This window comes from Vanessa cardui, chromosome 3 (genome assembly GCF_905220365.1).
Source record: "Vanessa cardui chromosome 3, ilVanCard2.1, whole genome shotgun sequence".
Lineage (NCBI taxonomy): Eukaryota > Metazoa > Arthropoda > Insecta > Lepidoptera > Nymphalidae > Vanessa > Vanessa cardui.
This window is the reverse complement of record NC_061125.1, coordinates 10,677,958-10,700,910: the sequence shown is the minus strand read 5'-3', so window position 1 is coordinate 10,700,910 and position 22,953 is coordinate 10,677,958. Positions and strand designations below refer to the sequence as shown.

The following is a 22,953-nucleotide window of genomic DNA, read 5'->3' as shown; positions in this document are numbered from 1 at the left end:
GTAATGCTGTTTCGAATATATTTACCAAATAACTGTACTGGAGCTAAAGTGTTAATTTATGTACTTTTGGATAAATAATGGTCTGATATATTATTCCTAAAACCGATAACATTTTCAAACAGGTCAATAAAATAACTTTGAGTAATATGTCACAATCGTCATGAGTAGAAAAGAGTGTGTTCGAGTGTTATTTACATTGGATAAGTGCAATTTGAAGTCGTTAGAAATAGTTAATACTGTACGTATTCTAGGGCATATTTAAAAATAACAGTTACCTGTTCGATTATAGAAGACAGTCGTCCTAAAGCTAGTCCATTTCCATCTTCCCTGGTAATGACAGCACTGCCGAGTTTGACGACAAGTCGTCTGGCGTACTTCAACTGTGATCTATCTGAAAAGGTCTGCTTTTTTCGTTCTGCGCTGACAAGAGTCCGCTTGTCTACGTTCACGCCCTGTAATATCATTAAAACTTGATTACGTAAATTTCAACTTTATTATAAATAAAATAAGATATCAAATATCTTAAGATATTATCGTAATATCAACAAGAAGTCGCATGTTATTTGTGCAGATTTTAGTCACGTTCCTTCAACAGATAAAATTGGGAGGGCATTTGGTACATAGGTCATACTGTTAATTACCACGCAGTAGTCATGAATGGATCATTCAGTTTTATGATACTAGTATACTTAAAAAAGGTAAAGCATATATTCCACTCCTATTTTTTTCTGTTAAGAAGGTTTTAATACGGATTGGGACATTTATTTGTCAAAATAATGACAAAAAGTACGCGACTAACAATTAAAAATTCTAATATATAACAAGACAGACGTAGTGTTCTTTATGCGGGCTTAAACAAGTAAACTTTTCGACAGACATTTCGTCCGCTCTTTCAAATAATGGTTCAGCGTAGTCAATAAATAGAATACTTTCAATCCGTGAAATAAAGGGATTCGGGTATTTTTTGGGAATAAATACGATTTTATGAATACGTAAAAACAACAATTCTAAGATAAAATTTAACGTTAACAGTAATTCTGAATATCGTCATAAAAAATATATTTCAATTATTTCATATTTATAAGTAATAGTAAGTATATATAAAAATAAGTCACTAATTCTAATATGTATATTATACGGTAAAGAAGTTCCATTCTTTGTCGATATCAGTACAGCACACTTAGGGATAGAACTCTTTTGGTTATCAAATACGACGCTTCGTTGCCCTTTATAAGTTTAACCGAGTACCATTTACATGAATATGTTTTTTTTACGTCCCTATAAAATATCGAAGTCTCAATATTTTATCGGGAACAAGTCTAGGAGCGAACAAAACCAAAGTGTGTAATCGTAAACCAAGTATGTAATTTACTCTACTCTCTATTTACTTTTCGACGTTTTACATTGTTAAATGTATTTCTCAAGTAAAACAATATTTTTTAAATTAAAGAGTAAATAACAATATCATTTTATGAGAACCTTCTCCTCAAAGGGAGAGGAAGCCTTAGCCCAGCAGTGGGAAATTTACAGGCTGTTGTTGTTGTTTGTTGTTAACGAGTTGAATTATAAATTGTTACATTTCAATAAAATCTTCATCTAAATGAAAAGATCCAAAATAAAAATTTACATTTTTCTGATTTAGTTCGTCTGTTATAAATGACTGAAACTGTTCCATTTAAGGAAAGTTTAATATCACTTAACTAATGTAAATGTATCATGATCCGCTTTTTGCAATTTCAGCAATAATCACGAGTGTTTGTAGAAGGACAGCAATAAAATAATAAAATAGATATATAATATAAAAGACCAAGTACTGAAACACAATTTCAATACCTGTTGTACTCATAATCATTTGGGACAGAATTAAGCCAGCTAACCAGAGAGTAATTAGGATTTTTTTTTTATGATATAGGTTGACGGACGAGCATATGGGCCACCTGATGGTCACCATTACCCATAGACAATGACGCTGTAAGAAATATTAACTATTCCTTAAATCGTCAATGCGCCACCAACCTTGGGAACTAAATTATTATGTCCCGTGTGTCTGTAGTTACACTGGCTCACTCTCCCTTCAAACCGTAACACAACAATACTGAGTACTGTTGTTTGGCGGTAGAATAACTGATGAGTGGGTGGTACCTACCGAGACGGGCTTGCACAAAGCCCTACCACCAAGTATCTTTACCAACTTCCTTAGCGAGTGCTCTAACAAAAATCCCAATTATTTTTATTAACCTGATCCTGGATTCGAACTCTAAGATTTGTAACTTTAAAGTAGAAATACTCGAGAGATGGCTATTCAAAAGCTTCAGAAAGCAGTATTTTATATTGAACTTCTCACATTCGTAGGTGATTTTAGTACTTTGAAATATATTCAATAGAAAATACCCTCAGAAGCATATATGATACCTACTCTCCATTTGTCTATTCGAAATCCAATCTCGTACGGCGTCTCTTTCGAGAATTTTCGTTCAACAATATCACTCCTATTTTTCTTAAAAATATAAAAAATATCTTGTACACTTTCCCAGAAATCTTCAAATTCCATCATCATAGTTATCAATATCGAATCAATTTAAATAGAACTGCTGGAACTGTATATTTTAAAGACGCGTTCTGTTTTATACTGAGAAATAAATTCGATATCTAAATTTGACGATATTGGTTTATTGTTTCAAATGTTTTAGCATAATATTCTTGATCTACTTGCTATATTTAGGAAAACAAATTAACAATCAAAAAGGTAGATAATAAAAAATATTTAATATTGAAATAAAAATTCTAGATATTTAAAAATCTTCTAGAAATCTTCAACAAATTTAAAAAAAGCAACGCCTGTGCTCGTAATTTTTTTAATGCACATTTCTGCCAAAAAAATTCATTACCCTCTTTTTTTCTATTAATAATATAAGCAATTGCTTACAATATTGCCATATTAATGTTATATAATTAAATATTAATATTTTTAATACATCTATCTTAAAAGTATTACGCTAAAGTGAAACATATGTCTAGCCTTAATACATTAATATATATTTTTTTCCTATTAATTTGTTAATTTAAAATTCATAAATTAAAAAATAAAACCCTTGACCGATTCTACGACGTAACCAATTTAAATAAAAATACATTTAATCGATTTTAGAATAAAGTAAAAAAGAAAAGCAAAGTAACAGCCTGTAAATTTCCCACTGCTGGGTTAAGGCCTCCTCTCCCATTGAGGAGAGGGTTTGGAATATATTCTACCATGCTGTTCCAATGCGGGTTGATGGAATGTACATGTGGCTGAATTTCAATGAAATTAGGTTTCCTCACGATGTTTTCCTTCACCGCCGAGCACGAGATGAATTATAAACACAAATTAAGCACATATATATAGTAGTGCTTGCCTGGATTTGAACCCGAAGTCATCGGTTAAGATGCACGCGTTCTAACCACTGGGCCATCTCAGCTCTCTATTACAGCTTCTATATTTTAGAATAATCATATAGTAATTTTACTTTACATTTATTTTCAAGATATACATACATGTATATGCTCTAGCAGATTAGAATAGACCTATCATATAAATTCGTGAGTTTACTAAGAGACTAAGATTTTTTTTGTAAGCGCATCCATCAACCGAGTGCATACGCTACTCGACCGCAGCGCGAAACCAATCCACTTAGCTTTTATGCTAACTCTCCAAAGATTAGTACAATGATGTAGTATTTTCAAAACGAAATTACTGAAATACAATTTTAAAAGAACATACCCTTTACTTGTTCAGATATTAGGTAAATTATATGTATTCATTTTTGTAGTTGCAAAGAAGTATGCATAATATAAATTAAGTATTTTATTTTGAGTTAATTTATTTTGTCTAATGTATCTACAATTTAAACGTTTTTATTAATTAAACTACCCTATATATATTTTTAATAACAGTATTAAGTATACTATAAAAAATAATCACTATATTTACTTCGATTTGGTGTAAAATAATGTTTAATTATGACAGTCTAAAAGCATCAAGTATTGTATTGTGTAGTTAGTTATACTGCACCCTCTTTGTTGCCATAGGTTTTCATCAGAGGTTGCCAAACATATACTGTTGTTGGCTCTAAGGTAATGTTTAACAGTTCTCTATTTAAATTTTAGTATTTACTCTGTTTCACTTATTTTTTTTAATAAGTATGTCTGCACTGTATATTATTCTTTTCAGCATTTTATTTTTTCGATATAAGATTATAGTTGACGTTAGGAAGGCCAAACGCGATAATGGCCTTATAAGTTACAAATATTAAGTTTATAGTTCAAAAATGAAAGAATAAATTCTTGGAGAAAACCACACGCCACAATATTATACTAAGTGTTTTGCGAAAAAAGTCAAAATAATAATTTTAATGTGTCAATAACAAGAATACGAAAATGATTTTTTTTTTCTCATAGAGATAATGTTTTTATTATTCATAATTTCTTCTTGGAATGGAAAATGATTACTTCAAATATTATGGGTCGAATAGAATTGAAATTTCCTCGAAACGCTATGAATTGTTTCACAAAAATACTTAAGACTAAATCCCTTTAAGAAGACTTTATCTTAAGCGCCAAACTGAATTACGTTTTTCCTTCGACACAATTCATGAATACAAGTTGAATAATAAGCGTGTCCAATTTGCAGTATCTTTAGATATTATGTGTTTCAATGTAAATAGGTTAGAAACTACGAAATTAAATATTAAAATTTAAGCAAAACTTTATACATAGATACAATACATTTCATAAAGAAAACTATCACTATATTGTGATTTGTAGGAAATTATTGTGTAAGAAACAAATTTGATACATAAACAACAGACTATAAAAATCATTTTGCCGTATGTTATGGTACTGACAGCAACAGTAACAGCCTGTAAATTTCCCACTGCTGGGCTAAGGCCACCTGTCCCATTAAGGACAGGATTTGGGACATATTCCACCACGCTGTTCCAATGCGGGTTGGTAGAATACACATGTGGCAGAATTTCGATGGATATTTTCCTTCACCGCCGAGCACGAGATGAATTATAAACACAAATTAAGCACATATACATAGTGGTGCATGCCTGGATTTGAACCCGAAATCATCAGTTGATGATTACAAGATGCTCGCGTTCTAACCACTGGGCTATCTGAGCTCAAGGCCCTTATAACATGTCAGTATTATTAATTATTGTAGTCAAGTCGCATATCAACATCAACATCGAGCATAGCTATCCTATGTAACCCAATTCAATTCAATTCTTGATTTAATGGCTTGTAGTTGTGCCGGCTATGTAACCCATTATACAATTCGTGAAGAGGAAAACTTTGTTATTTTTATCAATGTCACTTTTTGACATTTAACGATCGTTTTCCACGGTGAGATTCGGGTGAGTTAATTCTTAAAGAAAAGATCCAATGGCAATACTTTGGACACATTAAAATAAATACTTCTTTATCGTAAACTTGAGCTGAGATAGCCCAGTGGTTAGAACGCGTGCATCTTAACCGATGGTTGATATATACGAGTATATGTTCTTAATTTGTGTTTATAATTCATCTCGTGCTCGGCGGTGAAGGAAAATATCGTGAGGAAACCTTCATATGTCTAATTTCATCGAAATTCTGCCACATGTGTATTCCACCAACCCGCATTGGAACAGTGTGGTGGAATATGTTCCAAACCCTCTCCTTCATGTAAGAGGAGGCCTTATCCCAGCAGTGGGAAATCTACAGGCTTTTACTTACTTTACTTTACTATTGTAAACATAATCTTTTGACAGCATTTAAGGATCATTATTGGGATTTTTATTGAGGTAACGTAAAATAATGGGGAATTCCGATATCTGATCTAGTAAACGATCAGATATCATATCAGATTACAGATAATTTCGAGAATGTCACGTAGAAAATAAGAAGATTGATGGATTGCCAAGTTCTTTGTGTCGTACCAATAACATGACATCGACATGTCGTCACGTATAATGTAATAGATAAAAGTAAACAAAATAGATATTCGCCGGGCTTTTCCCATTCAATGTTTGAACAGGCTTTTGATACAATCGTGATAATAAAATGGTCTATAGATGGATGCTTAGCGAATATGAAACGTCAAAATTATTATTTATCTACAATCGATATGTCACTTGCGAATGACAGCTCACCATATTCTTTACACTATGACTAGCAAATCTTAATTTTTTCACGACATCACATTAGAAACTCCTAAAATTTTCAGTGTTTCTTTACTATATTGTACATGTATTACATACAAAAACCTTCCTCTGGAATCACTCTATCTATTAAAGAAACCGCATCAAAATCTGATGCGTAATTTTAAAGATCTAAGCATACATAGGGACAGACAGCGGTTAGCGACTTTGTTTTATCTTATGTAATGATGATACAGTGTCGACGCAAGACAAAAAGACTCTTGAGTCGATTAAATATATATTTATTTAGATTCAGTATATTGAAATTGTAATAATAATCCCGAAGTAATCTTCGACGAGCAAATGAAATCAATGAAGAATGAAAAAGTAATAAGGCCGAGAGAAGATTCTTAAAAAAATACTTCCTTGTAAATTAATTTTGATGTTTTCAACAGTTTGAAGAATTAGGAAGTGAACAGCTGAAGTGATTTTTCTTATTTGATTTCGCATTCAATTTAATTCTTAAAACTCAATCAAGGATTTTAAAAAATATATTATTTCAATTCAAATTATCTTTTAGGTTAAATTGAAAAATTTATGATGAATGCTAATACTGTATAGTTACTCCTCATTTTAAGAATATATTACCTTAAACAACAGAACTATTGTTCAAAAAACATAGTTAAAAACAAAGTTAGATATTCATCTACTTTACGTATGTCAATAAATTAAAGCCTATTTTTTTTAATGCTAAACACAAAACACACACACAACAGCCACATATATATGCTTAGCAGTTATACCCATTATAAATTAAATTAAAAGACTATTAATGTGAAAAATGTGATTTTTATATCCTTTTATGAAATATGACAAAAATAGTTAGGTGTCAAAAGCGTAACTAGAATCCGAGTTATACGAGACGTAAGAAAAGTTCAAGAACATACAAAGAAGTTAAAAGTGTAAGTCAAAGTTTTCCAATAGAAGAAATTTCTTAACAGGAAATCGTGACCTTTCGAATAAGACGTCAAAGGACTCCACGTCAAACACGCTCAGTAGTCGTTGTATACAACAGCAATGACAATAATAAATGTAAAAAGTATTGAAAAGTATGTATTCGTTACATACTTGTGATATGAATAAAAATCGAAACTTACTTAATTTAAATCGGCAATTTTGCAACTGACGATTACAGTTCCCAAAATTATTATTAAAGCGCCCACTGGTTCGGAATGTTGATTATACCACGAAACTCAAATGTTGCTCTTTTTCATCAAAGATGTTTTATCAATAACAATTTGAAATCATCCTTATTTAAAATCGACGAATACAAAATCCCTGTCTATTTATATACTCATGTACAGAATGTGTGCCTTATGTACCCATATGTTTTATTGTAAAGTTAAAACGTTTTGATGTTTTTTTGTTATAAGATCATAACATATAAATACAAGACAGTAGTACTTTATTCTAGTATATCTGCAAACGGAACACGCAAACCGCGCGTGCATGTGCAATTAATACGATTGGACCTTGGCTCCCGACCGCACCGTGATGTTCCTATGCATGTCATTTATACAAATATATAAATAGGGCTGTCAGCTCCTTATATAAATAAAATTTAATAAAAACTCTTTGGTAATTTTAAGTAAAAAACCTCTGTATTGTCAAAATAAATATATAGATAGTAAGTGTATTTATCATCTGTGAATTATGACGAAGTGAATTGGACACTCGGTAATACTATTTGTCATATCTCCTCTCTTATTCTTATACAAGACATAAATCTCACAATTAATTATGGTAAATGGATTTATTTGGTATCAGCAAGCTTTTGTTTTTATCAAACATGACTATGTTAGTCAATAGACTGTATACAACCCTAAATAAACTAACACTATAAATTAAACTTGTCCCGCGCTCATAATTATTGTTTCTTTTGTTATATTAACGCTGTTATTGTATTTAACGAAAATATAACATATTATAAGTATAAAATATAATAATTTCGAAACAAATTTAATTTATAAAATACCAGCGACCCGTCCAAGCTTTGAACGCGTGTAATTAATTAAGAAAACGATATGATACCCTATAGCTCTCAGGAATAAGCTTGCTACCGGAAAAACATTTTTAGTGTTGGGTCATTAGTTTCAAAGTTAAAGTAAATACCTCTTTATAATATTAGTTATTATAGTATCTAAAGGTACTATAAAATTCTAGTAAAAACTCATAACGGTGAGTTTTTTACTGTATATACGGAAGTTAACCAAATACATGTATAACCTTTAAATTTTACAAAGCTGGCCTCTCCCTTTGAAGATAAAGTTAGGAGCACATCCCACCACGCTGTCCAATTGGTGGATTCACATGTGGCGGAATTTTGTTAAAATAAGACACATATAGATTTCCTCATAACGTTTTCCTTTACCACCGAGCACGAGATGAATTAGAAACAAATTAAGCACATTAAAATTGGTGCTGGCTTTGACCTGTAATATTTGTTTAAGATGTTCGCGTTCTAACGTCTGGGCCATCTCAGCTCAAAGCGTTAAATACCATTTGCATATATAAGCCACAAAGTGAAGCCTGCAATTGAACATTAAGTCTGGTTCAGCATGAACTTGTGGTCGGAGTTGAAAATCGAAATATACCAAACAACTAACTTATAGCCGATATCAAAATTCACTAAGAGATTTTAGTGCAAGGATAACACGATCTTTATAAGAAAAAACTGAGCATGATTCCAGACACAATCGTAATTAAAATAAAAAATATGCACTAATTTGATTTGATTGTTCCATTTTTATAGAATACAGCTAAATATGTAGAGGTAAAATTTTTTGATTACATGTTAAATTGAAGATTTGCACAAATTAATTTTGAATAGTCCAAACGTTACAATATTGTATCAACCTAAACGGATAGATATTTTAAAAGTTCAATGCTGTACAGTTACCTTATTAAGTTTTTCATATTATATTGATATTTATGAATAAATTATCTGTTATTAATAAGTTAAAATAAAAATTGTAAGAAAATGTAAGCATCAGAACAAATTCTCACCAATATCAGAGCAGAAAACCGCAAGACGTGTTATTGCCCAAGCTCCGATTCTCTTATTTTTAGTCCAATTCCAGGGCATATAATAGCGCGGATTGTATTGATAGTCAATAATTGTAAATAGTAATGCGACGTCGCATACAAGGAAGTAGGAAAACTACAATACCAACTACTCTTTAGACAAATGTATGCAAACAGACGTAGGTGTATATATGTATATGTAGTAGTACGGCTTCAAACATTATTTCAATTTATTATTTGAATTCTTAATGAAATTTGAGTAATTATGACGTACTTTTAAAGACAATTTTATTTAAAAATTGAGGCACTCCTTTCTTTATGTTAAAATGTAAATAATTTAAATTCATTAAAATATAGTAATCAAGCAATATTAAAGTAATAAGTTTATATAAATAATATACAGTTTGGAAAAAGTCAGTCAATGTGAGTGATAGTATTTTTGTTAAATTGTTGGACCGATTTCGGTTATTTCTTTGTGAGTATTTAAGTCGAAGCCAGTTGGTACGGAGAGCTAGGACACTTATAGATTTAAAACATAAAATGTCACTTATATTTCTAAACATACCAACATAATTAAAGAACAGGTATTATTATGTCAAACAATTTACAACTTGTTTGTAATATACCAACCTTGTATGCACATATGTTGAAAGAAAAATTAGCAATAATTCGTAATTTACTTTTTGAGTCCGATTTTCCAATAAAATTTCCTGACACATAAATGAACAAAAACTTTGACCTGTATATATTGTACGTGAATTAAAATAGCTATATCTCAAAATGAAAATATCATTTATAAGTACATAAAGAGGACATCAACTATAAACATAGATTATAATAGTGACGCATCTAACGCCTCAATAATTAACCGTTAATATCAGATTAAGCGAAAATGTTAGACGAAAAATTAATTATTATACTCCATGCAAGAGACGTACTTTTATTGGCGTATTTCAGTATGGTAAAATATACAATAGAATATTCATTTCCTGTTGTATATAGAAGACCGTCTGGCTCTGCCTAATCAACATTGTTTTTTTTAATATTACAATAATACTAATACAAGCAGATTTATTGTTATTATGCCTATTCGAACATTATGTAATATTTTAGAAACGATTCATTCCAAATTCAAAACATTTAAAATTATCAAATAAGTTAAACATAAATTATCATACATTATCTTTTTAAGATTGCAACTTATTTACCGACAATTTACTCAACGAATATGCTTCTATATAATAAGTATATAGTATTAATTAATATATGGAATTAATTCAACCGATGTAAAAAGTAACTACTGCATTAATGTCGGTTCTTTTCATAAGAATTTACGTTCTCAACCTGTGGTCAATTTAAATTTAATTTAATCGTATATGACGATTCATAATTACTTGTAAGAGCCTTCTCGAAAGCTTTAGGTAAAATACAGCTAAACAATGTTTTATTTTAAATTAATTAATTAAATAAATGCTCACGTCTTGTCCGAAATTAATCTTTCCCGATGGTAAGAAGTCGCCTCCAGCCACAGTATAAAACCTCCTTCCTATTATACTCTTCAATAATAAATTACTGCGCAACATTTTTCTCACTTTTCTCTATAATGTTTATATTGTTGCAAAAAATCAAATCACTGCATACTTCTAAATAAACTTTTTTTTTTATGTTTTTGTTTTATATATAAACACGCTCGACTGTGATAAATCTGTTCAGCCAAATGAGAGCGCTTATCAATGTTTGATAGTAGCTCTAACTAAATATTGAACGTCGAAATAATTTTAACAAACAAAAGCAACGATCAGTTTGTTTGATTTCAACTAGTAACCTCTAGTATTTACTTGATTTTCAAGGTTTCAGTTTGTAGTAAAATTGAAATTGATTTTCTATAGAACGTAAGAAAAGAAATGTTGTTAAGTGGTTCTATTGTCGAAATTGCCGTCGGCTCACAACTAAAAGCAACTAGACGGATAATTTGATGGAATTGGATAGAAAAACCCAAGTGTTATAGACGAATTACAGTAATTAAAAAGCCATAACACACTTAATTTTAACAATTAACTATTTAAACATTTATTAGTTATTTTTTATTTTGGGAAATTTCTACCAGCATTAATTTAGTGGATTTGGAGCCTGTGAACTCTTAGTCACTCTTTTTTTCACTGAATTTACGCATATGCGTTTTCCCATATCAAGCGTCCCATTATGTGGGACTCACCGAGAACCAAATGCCGGAATAAACCAGTGTTACCCTCTCGGTCAATGAAAAAGACGCCACCGGGTGACGACAGTAAACTACGGAGATGCCCCATCATTATATTCAGAAATATAAATCAGTTCTTCTACAAAATACAATGCGTGGGTGCCGTAAGAATCGTTAAAACTATTTATTGCGAATTCGTCAATACCATTGGTAATCAAAACTAAAACAACTTCGGAAACTAAGTTGCCCGAAACTAAATAATAGGTCAGGTGCAATCTGATGATAGAAATATAAACAGTGCAAGACATAATTAAATAATTTTAGAATTATTATATTATAATTGAATTCAACAAATTAACTAATTGTAAAATTATGTATTTGATATGTAACTTCTTTTTATTTTGCCATATTATCTTTGTATTTTATCTTATTTTTAACCGACTTCAAAAAAAGGAGGAGGTTCTCAATTCGTCGGGGCCTTTTTTTTTTTTTATGGTATACTTTTAATTTTATATGCGTTGACAACGAAACGATCGGTCTATAGCTAATCAAATAGGGTTTCTGTTACATCGTTTTTAAAAACAGTTAAACATGAAATATAATGCATAAAAAAATAAACTACATATAATTAAATAATTCCGAAATATAACTTTCAAGACAGACGTTTATGACCAATAAACGATAATTTATTACTTCATTGATATGAAAAAAATCGTCTAGCGATTCATTTGATCTTTTGATCTCAACAAATTGATTCACAATACGTTACGCTTGCACTAACACAACTGGCTTAGGTCCACTGCAATGAATACATTACCATGATAAATAAATATTTAAATAAACCTCTCAAGGGCTTAGACTGTTACTATATTAGCTATATTATTACGATAAATATTATTGTCACTATAATCTAAGTTTATAAAGAGAGAGACAAATATATTTATTTATTTCATTTTAAACCAGATGTTCCATTAATGTGTCGATAAATCTACGAACAAAATGACCTTACGAATTTAAGAATTAGTACGTAAATTTCTGTTACGTATAAAGGGAATTTTAAAAGAATTGATATGTATATTAACAAATACTAAAAATAACTATTGAAATCATTCTATTTCCATATCGAGGATATTAAATGTCAATAAAACTGGCATATATAATTATCTTACTCTGAGAATTTGAGATTCCCGATCGGAAAAGATTTTCTCAGAAAGTATTTCAACCTGTGAATATATTGTAATTATTAGGTGTTTTGATGTATTTATAACATAGACAAACAATTTGCCTGTGCTAATTGCGAATACATCGTAACGAAAGCTAAAAGCAATTTTTGCCAATTAAAACAGAAATAAAAATGATTACTAAGTTAGATATGTGAGCAGATTTTTGGCATTGAGGACTTTTCTGAAGATAATTTAGACAAAAACAAATATTACACACAAAGTTGTCTTATAGTTCTGACTGTAGCGTTTCATAATCTATTTTTTAAACTTTAAAAAAACACACAAACAAACTATATGGACTAGTTATGTGTACATCTTAAAACTAATCAAAATTTATAAATTCCATACTACTCCATTCGGTTCGTTGATTTAAGGAGTTGTTATTGAATATTAATGAGTGATAATTAATTGATTTCGATTTACGAATAATGAGCCATTCCTATGTGTTTTTACGTCACATACATGAAACTTCAAAACAAACGAACTTTTCAACCGACTTCAAAAAGGAGGTGGTTATCAACTCGTCTGTATTTTTTTTTATGTTTGTTACCTCATAACTTTCCACTGGGTGGACCGATTTTGATATTTTTTTTTGTTTGAAAGGTGGTGCTTCCCGTGTGGTTTACGATTATATAACGTAGTTATAGAAATAACTATAACTACGTTATATAATAGTAAACCTACTTTTAAGTAGTCTAATATTTTTCATTTCATTTTACTTAGAAGGACTCTAGAAAATAAACTTGTAGTGCAAATTCATTTGGTTTAAAATAGTGTTTTGTTTGAAGTCAGTTTTTCTTTTTGTTTTAATTTTCATTTATTTAGGGACGCTTTTAAATGAAGCCTCTATGGTTCTTCGGGCCTTATATGTTAAACATGAGTTCGGATATTAAATCAGAAACTTTCGAAGCTACCCTTCTAATAATAATAATTATACCATAGTAATCGAACTACTTCGTTAGTGTCTTAGTTTGTAAAGTTAAGAATTTAATATTGTTGTACCTTCTCCAAAAACGTCGTTAATTCTATGCCTGACCTCTCAGGTCGTGCCGTCCTATCGGACCTTCATAGTCTAGTACTAATTTGATAACTTGGATGATTTTATATTGATAAATAAATACTGACACCCAGTAGACCGAAAATTTTGTTATTTAAAAATTCTTTGAAAAATTACGGCTTTATAAGAAGCTTTACAAATTGTTTGTACAAAATCGATGAATGCGAAACAAGAACTCTGAGAAAAAATATATTTATAAATTGTAAAGCCGCAAATAAATTTTTCTTCTTAAATAATCATCTCTCGAAATTTATCCTCTGTATAGAATTTCTAACATTTCGATTTCCATTATTTTGATATATGTATAAGGTAAAATTGTGTATATGCTTGTTATTATATAGCTCACAAAATTATTTAAAAAAAAAAGGTGGCCGTAAATAATGGAATTCCGAAAGGACTCACAAGCAGTAGCTTATACTATACGCGTCAACCAATAAAGGATAAATATCTATAATATTATTAACAATTTAATGCAATACTATGAATAGATAACATATTATAATTACTTGTTTGTTGTTCTCTAATAGTAAGTAAATATTAACTATTTGTATAATAACGCGTATAAAGCTATAAGTAATGGATTACCGGTTATCAAACACTCAACACATTCAGCTAGAAATGGCTTTGTATTTCTCTACAATTGTTCTCATATTATGAAACTGCCATAATTGTGAATTCAGATCGTATATAAATTTTTATATATAATTTAATGAGATGCCTGTTAATAATAAAATTCCTTAATATGTAGGCCGGTGTATTTTACTTAGTGGTAGCGCTTGGTGCGTCTGTGTAGGTACCACTCACATATCCGATATTCTACCGCCGATAGCAGTACTCAGCAATGTTGCTTCGGTTTGAAAAGTAAGTGTAACAGAAATAAGAGACATAACATAGTTCCCAAGGTTGGCGGCGCATTGACGATGTAAGGAATGGTTAATATTTATTACAGCACAACTATCAGTGGACGACTAACATCACGTAGTCAATTTACTTGTCCAGACAAGCAAGACTATCATAAAAAAATAACTTTTATTCATCAAAATATCATAATACCAATATCTATCACATGAATCAATTCGTAGATATTTCATTCTAAGATATCGTCCTCATTATCCTCATAAAATTGTAAGTCAGAATGTACGAAAACATATCATATTACTATGTAACGTGAAAATGGTTCGTAAAACTTCGAGTTATTGGAGCCCACGATTCGAATGTTATCATAACTTCAATTTATATCCGAAGGGTGAGGGTTATCATCTTCGATTTGACAAAAAGTGAATATGAAAATATTTTATCATGATGGCCCCGTTTTTAAAACAAATTAATTTGTTATATTTTTAACAAATAAACTATTTTTACATAATTACGTAATTAAAAATCATACATTCTGATACTTTATTCTCGTAATGATCTTCGTTTGATCAGTTTCCCGAAGCCATAGTGTCAAAATACAAATGTTATATTCATATCATATCCATTTTTTTATTTACAACTCTCCGTAATTTCTTTAAATACTAAAACTCATTCACAAGACGCAAATCTTAAATAATCGATCGAATTAAATAATCGAAGCCATGCCTTTGAGTTTCATCTGATATTATATCTGCAGAAATATATAATGTTGCCAATTATAAATTTCAAGATCATGCATGTTTTTCTAATACGGCTTATATGATCAAAACCTTTATGACAGGGAAGAAAATTCTTAGCACAGCAGGTCTAAAATAAGCTGATAAGTAATTTATATGATTACATTTTAATAATAATATTTTTAAAAAATGTTCATTTTAAATCGAATTATTTTCCGAGTTGTTTGGAAAAGTACTATTGCGATTAAAAATGCAAATTCTTTCCAACTGAGGATTTTCCGTTACAGTCTCTGTCATAAAATGTGTATTATTTTTAAGTTTAGAAACAAAGGAAGTGTACAATTTGTTCTTTTTACAAATTAGAAACAACTCTCGGGATTTAAGTGAGTTAATTATGAAAATTTCTGTTTTACTCGGTTCTTTTTGGGTTCTAATCAGGATTTTAGGTTAGACGTTCATTGAATTAACAAAAAGAATAAATGAAGAGCGTCTTAAATTAACTTCTTGAAGAACGAAAAAAAAGCTGAGGGAATTTATTATTTGTAATTTAATTATATCACGTGAACACTTAAACAACGATCACTGTTGTCTATTGTGAGTTCAATTGGCTCTTAACGATATCTGAATATCCATTGAAAGTATTTAATTAGCGAATATTTTTAACGTTATTTATTTCATTACATTACTACATAGTATAAAACAAAGTCGCTTACCGCTGTCTTTCCCTATATATACGTAGATCTTTTATTACGCTACAGATTTTGATGCGGTTTTATTTATTATATAGATTAAATCGAGAGGAAGGTTTTTCTATATCATGGACAATACAGTAAAGAAATACCGATAATATTTGAAGTTTCTAATTCTACAAGATATATCAAAGTAATGTATCTGTAGCGGTTTGTATTTTCTAATGACACAAAGCTGTGAATTTTGTATATATTGACATTCTGCAGTATATTCAGTATCAGTATTAGACCCGTGCGAAGCCGAGACGGGTCGCTAGTTAATGATAAATTTATTCAAGTCATCTTAACAATAGATGTATGACAATGTTCGCAAAGTATTTGTGTTTAAGTCGTCACCACAAATACGTGATATACGTGTGTCAAACGCATGACAGTATCTCAGTCCAACTTTAATAATAATTGAAACGGTGGGGGGGATGACTTTACTTACTGAAATTCCACTTATAGCCACTTTATTTGCTTTAACTTGTCACTTCTAACTTCTAACATTGTCATCGCCCTGAACCTGATCAACAACAGCCTGTAATGTTGTATTAAATTTTCGAGATTATTACACATTTAAATAAAACTAGTTATAACGGATTTTAATCGCGTATATTAATTAACTTCTAGAAGTTCTTCAAATAGACAAATGCCACCTTAGTCTACCCGTGACCACGAACGCTGTCGGGTTGTCCAAAATAATTAATATACGCGATTAAAATCCGTTATAACTAGTTTTATTTAAACAGCCTGTAAATTCCCACAGCTGGGCTAAAGGCCTCCTCTCCCTTTGAAGAGAAGGTTTAGAACATAATGCACCACGCTGTTCCAATGTGGGTTGCTGGAAAATACATGTGACAGAATTTCTATGAAATTTGTCACATGCAGGTTTCCTCGCGATTTTTTCCTTCACCGCTGAGAACGAGATGAATTTTAAACACAAATTAAGTACATGAATCAGCGGTGCTTGCCTCAGATCATAATTTATAAAATCGTTTAACTTATTTTTAAGTTATTTTTAATTAATTAATATTTAAATGGGTCCATAATGTAAAGATTTGCATTACATGTATCTAATATAGCGTTATTTTATTGTAAAATCTGAAGTACTTGATTATTTGAGAAATGATTATCGCTATCTTAAGCTTGTTAATGACATTATAGAAACAGCACTTATGAGTCTCCATATTTGATAATATAATCGTATACTTATAAAAACTTAAAAGTATTTGTATAATGATACATCAAATTATTACTACTTTTAGTAGTAACAATGTGATGTATAGTATAGTTAGATTTTTATTACTCTTAGTTATAATATATAACGGTATTTTTTGGACCAGAAACCTTCCCAAGGGTAACCTAAAAGTCACAAAAGTGTTATCGCAATCATATGAACGATTTCGAAACCTACACAAGACCAACATACAAAGAGTCATTCATTTTTAATTATTTAAATAATCAAGGTTCATTCATGATACATGGTTTGTAAGTAAATATAAAACATGAAAAATGTGTGATAATTTTTTAAGCACATTAATTCGTTGTAGTTCAACAAATGATTGAAGGTTTTGTCATACTTTATTTTATTTTTTATTTTTTTTATGAAATAGGTGGCAAACGAGCACGAGGCTCACCTGATGGAAAATGACTACCACCGCCCATGGACATCTGCAACACCAGGGGGCTTTCAGGGGCGTTGCCGGCCTTTAAGAAAGGAGTAGGCTCTTTTCTTGAAGGTTCCCATGTCATATCGGTTCGGAAAAACCGCCGACGAAAACTGGTTCCACAAAGTGGTTGTAATTTGTAAAACATAGTGCAAATGTGTCGGACGTTGGTAACAATGGTAACCAATGGTAACAGTTTACCTCTGGACATATACATTGACTCTTTGGAACGCAATAGTCATTCCTAACAATACCAGTTTCATTGTGTGCATTTCGCGTTGACGAAGGTACTATCCCCACATCCTATTTCACTATTAAAATCTGTATCATCATATCTGTGACATTAGCGAGCGATAAATTTTGAATGTGTAAGTACATTTGATCCATGCTTAGTATTATCTGATGGTAAGTGATCACCACCGCTTATATACTGACCCTGTTAGAAATATTAAACAATGCTAACCTTGGGAACTAATATGTATTTTGTGCCTTGTGCTTGTAGCCCCTTTAGGCACACGAACTGCAATAGGTACTAAGCATTATAGTATCCAATTAAAGAGGTGGGTATGTAAAAATGAAATTATTATTTTATATTGAAGAAAATTCTGTTTCATTTTTATAATAATTGTCTTCTGCAATAAGAGACATGCAGATAAAAAACGATAATTTTTTTTTATGGTTATAGGCTGGCGGTCGAGCAAATGGGCCACCTGATGGTAAGTGGTCACCATCACCCATAGACAGTAAGAAATATTAACTATTCCTTACATCGTCAATGTGCCACCAACCTTGGGAACTAAGATGTTACGTCCCTTGTGCCTGTAGTTACACTGGCTCACTCGCCCTTCAAACCGTAACACAACAATACTGAGTACTGTTCTTTGGCGGTAGAATAACTGATGAGTGGGTGGTACCTACCCAGACGGGCTTGCACAAAGCCCTACCACCAAGTTAATTGGTTACAGTCAAGATAGTAGACTTAGAAGTTGCCATTGACAAAAAAATGTCTTTTAAAATCATTATAGTCTTTCCTTTGTATTTTCCAGATAGGTTTAATGAAAGAACTATACAAACATTACTATTTACTATGTGTCGAGACTGCAGAGATAAAATGTTCCACGCGTTTGATTGTGAACGGTTGTCAAGGAATTTTATCAAAACTTCTTTCTCGCATATCTATAAAAACGCTGTAGTTCCGTGTCACAGGGGTCATTGGAAATCTCAAGCCGCTGAGTTACTTTTGCCACATCTTCACAGACAACAATATTTTCCGAAAACGGATTATTTTAAAATTGGTAATGAAAAAATACGTGCAATGCTTTTAAATTAAATAAAGTTTGTAACAAAGGATTTTGAGTTTATTATTAAGAATTTTGTCAAACACTGTTGGACTATAGAAACTAACAGATAATATATTAGGACGATTTTGAAGCAACTTCAAAATTATGATAGTTTATACCACCGACCAGGATTTTTCTTCCAATATTCACAGGAATAGGTCCATTCACAAGCTTAATATTTAAATTGCACATTATCTTATTAGAATTATAATTAATAAACCATTAAATTTTGTTCATAAAATAATAAATAAATACTTACATAATGTCGACATTTGACACTAAAATTTCGCGCCGTGGAAATTAACGCCGAATTTCGTAACGTGACATTTTTAATACCCACTTTCGCACAGATATTTAATAAATGACACATAGCTTATAAAGATGAATAATAAAAATGCAAAGAATTAAATTATTCAGCTTATTATAAAAAAAATAGTTTTTTTTAAACTGTATTCAACGTTTAAAGTCTTCCATCGATCCTGTGATATTTAATATTGCGACCACTCTGTTTCAATAAAATGACGTGTATGATAATAAACGAGTGTTATGTATCGTATTTTATCACATAGTGTACCTACTGTTTATTTATTGTCTAATGCGTAATCATTTAAAAGATATAAACAGTACTCGTGCTACAGATCTATTTAAGCTTTAAACTTATCTAGATTCTAGCATTTACTGAGGCCATGATATCTTAATTTTTTTAATTTCAATTTGTTTTTCGGCTAAAACTTTAAAAGTTGATTTTTTTATTAAGTATCGCATATTAACATTTAATTGAATAAGAATTAGAAATTGACCAGTTGATCTGATCTTAATCTTAATTATTGTGACAAAATCTTCATAATATAGGCATATGTTTTATTAAATGGATAAGTTTGTTAATGCATGTTTAAGATATAATGGTTGTGTCTTGTGTGTGTTTAAGTCTTTCTATCTAAATTATAATAAAGACATGATTGTTTTTTTCCAAACTTTATTAATATATGAAAATACGGTTGTACCGTTATGATAGGAACGGGCAGATAATTATGTACTTACTTCACTTCAACTAAATCATGTTTCCGCGGTCTCGCGATAAAATAAAGGTCATTGTTAAGTTTGTTTACGTTAAACAATAGTATCTAGTTAAATACGCAAAACATTATAACAAAATAATTTAATAACCATAATAATTATAGAACGATATGAAACCGGAATTTAAATTAAAACAAATTTATAATGAATCGATGTTATTATTGTTGATGTTGTTGAATAAGTGATTGTAATTAATAAATAATAATTCAAATAAAATAAGAAGTTTTTTATACGATATGCAATCATGTGTGATGATGTGTGCGTTTTTATTGACGATCGAAATTTTAAAAATACATCGATTTACCAATCAATAGATAATAGTCTTGCAAATCTATTACTAGACTTCTATACTAATGCTAGAAATAGAGAGTATGTAAATTTTTTTACGTTTTTTATTTTTATTTTGGCGTTACTTTAAGAAACGTAATAGACTTTAAAGATACGAGCCCACTTATTGTACAAATATAATCATGAATTAAGCTATATTTATTTATGTTTAGGTTTGTATAAGATTTTCTGATGTCGAATATATCTTCCCGTCACTGATTCGAACGTTGAAAAAAAATTTAAAAAATACGGGAAGTATTTTTGTATAGAATATAAAACATTATTAAAGTATTGCTAGAAAAAAAATGCACGTAGTGATTTTGAATAAATCCACAATTGACAAAATTCAATTTACGTCACACAAACGCCAAAATTATATAGATATGTTAAATTATTTGAAATAGACAAGAAAAAATATTCAACATCAACAATGTTCAAATGATTAATTCAATCCTTAAATCGACAAAAGGAAAACCATGTTCTTGTCCATCAGGCAAGATATGTTCAAATTGCACACCAAAGAAAAGTGTCCAGTAAATTTTCCCAAGAATTATCTTTTTTATTCCTTTAAATAGATTTAATAGGATATAATGAAAATAAAAAAGTATTTGAATTAGTCATAAATTATATTCTATTCTTACCCCATTAGCCTTTTACGGGAGAAAATTCCAAACAATTACATTTAATAAAACAGTTGTAACATACAGGGTTGTGCGACAATATAACCTAACCTGACCATATCGTGTGCACGCTTAATACGCCATGCACTTAAAACTTTCACCTTAATTTGTTTGCAGTCCACATGTAACCAACAAGCAGTTAAAACAACCTCCACGACTTGAAAATGGTACGTATCAGGCAGATAAAAAATACAAGCAATCCCCAACCATTGTCCAATTTTTTGAGAAACCACGATGGAGAATACGTAAACGGCAAAAATTTGATTGCCTGCCATCAAAATCAACTACAATCTGTCGATGGTATAGAAGACGAAAAGCTTTAAAACAATTGATCAAGGAACACGAAAAAGAGAAAGAATTATTAAGGAAGAAGAAACGAGAGGAATTTGAAAGAGAGCGTTTAATCGATTTTATTAATTGGAATGAAAAGAAACATCAAACGACGAACTCGAAACCACCTTCTTTGAAAAGTTATAAATGGGAAAAAACGATAGCACAAAGGAATCACTCATCACCACCTCCTCAAAAGAAATTTAAGCATATCAAAAATAAAACTGCGATTGTAAAGCCTCGTGCGCATTCTAAATACGCGTCCGTGAAACAGCAGTAAGTTACTTTTTTTTTGTATTCTTAATACCTACATTTATTCACTTTTAAATATCACCGTTTTCTTTCATAAATTTATCAGACTGAGTATATCTTTTAATCCAGATGTAATTAAATAAACATGAAACGTAGCAATCACTAGCAACATATAATTTGGTAAATTTATTGCAATTTACTACCAAAATTAATCGTTATAATAACGTTGTCCCTCAAATCGGTAGTTAGCCAAATTAGTGCACATTTTTCAAATGTAATTCAATTTTAAAATAAATATTTAGTCTTGTCATTAAAATATAACGTATACATAAAAAAAAATTCAGTGTAGTTTTTATATGAAAATAAGATTTTCTGTGAAATGCCCTTTAAATAATTTAAATCCAATGTAAAAGTCCTTCCTTTATTTATTTACTCGTGCAATGTACCATACACGACTCCAGAGGTGAGTAATTTACCGGCCACGTAGCCAGTTTACGCTTTCTCGAAAAAGTATAATAATAGAATCGCTATTCAAAATGATTGGAATAGCAAGTTACTAAACGAGTTACTATTAAAGTAGTACACCACTAGCCGAATTTACTTATTGTATTTCTCACTTCGCTAAATAGTAGTTTAGTGTATTTGTTAAGAATGCGCCTACTCAGGATGTGGCTAGTGGTTGTAAATATTGAGATCCTGCAATAAAATCTAAAATTTGTATCTGAAACAAGTACAAAAAATTTTGAATGTAACCGAGTTTAGAAATGTGACCACCAGTATCAAACTACTAATTCATTTCAATTATACATAGGCTTAGAAGTAGAACGACTTACATTGTATAAAGAAAAATTGTGTTTATAGCAAAATTAAAATATTTGGCATATATGAAATCCCAAGCTATGAGACACGGTCTGTGTCTAGAATAACTCTATAAAATAATAATAACAGAATAACAATAATACAATATATTAAAAATATTCCTTGTTATCAATGACATAACATAAAATTTAACCAATTAAGTTATAAAGACAAAGTTCTAAACAGTAAAATGTCCTTTTTCATTTCAGCAACCCAAGAGATTCCATAACAACCAGATTCGTCAATTATTGCTACCGTTTTTGTTGTCAACTCTATTGCTATCTCACTTGCATCGTTATAATCACATTCATTGTTATATTTATCGTGTAAAGTTTTAAATAAAACCATATTTTGTTCTCCATAGTCTATAATTGAAT

The 22,953-nt window shown here is 30.3% G+C and overlaps 2 protein-coding genes across 3 annotated transcripts in view; one reads left to right on the top strand and one right to left on the bottom strand.

The window, feature by feature from the left end:
• LOC124543528 (delta-1-pyrroline-5-carboxylate synthase) overlaps positions 1 to 19,602 on the bottom strand; it is a 33,686-nt gene extending 14,084 nt beyond the window's left edge. Inside the window, exons 1-2 of one of the 2 annotated variants that reach the window (XM_047121753.1) lie at positions 19,312 to 19,602; positions 276 to 452 (exon numbers count right to left, since the gene is read on the bottom strand). In XM_047121753.1, the coding sequence (XP_046977709.1) occupies positions 276 to 452; positions 19,312 to 19,422 (288 nt within the window). In that variant the 5' untranslated portion in view covers positions 19,423 to 19,602. Of the gene's footprint in view, positions 1 to 275; positions 453 to 10,720; positions 10,971 to 19,311 lie in introns of those variants that run through there. The other variant, XM_047121754.1, reaches the window with a different exon arrangement.
• Positions 19,603 to 20,817: 1,215 nt separating this feature from the next.
• LOC124543529 lies at positions 20,818 to 22,941 on the top strand. The gene is made up of 3 exons (XM_047121755.1): positions 20,818 to 20,989; positions 21,254 to 21,742; positions 22,786 to 22,941. The coding sequence occupies exons 1-3, from the start codon at positions 20,895 to 20,897 to the stop codon at positions 22,904 to 22,906; spliced, it is 705 nt and encodes a 234-aa protein (XP_046977711.1). The 5' UTR covers positions 20,818 to 20,894; the 3' UTR covers positions 22,907 to 22,941.
• Positions 22,942 to 22,953: the final 12 nt, after the last annotated feature.

Coding starts and splice junctions, on each gene's coding strand:
- LOC124543529 (XM_047121755.1), top strand. CDS start 20,895: ATGATTAATTCAATCCTTAAATCGACAAAAGGAAAACCATGTTCTTGT. Junction 20,990..21,253: donor ACACCAAAGAAAAGTGTCCA/GTAAATTTTCCC, acceptor ATTTGTTTGCAG/TCCACATGTAACCAACAAGC. Junction 21,743..22,785: donor TACGCGTCCGTGAAACAGCA/GTAAGTTACTTT, acceptor TTTTCATTTCAG/CAACCCAAGAGATTCCATAA.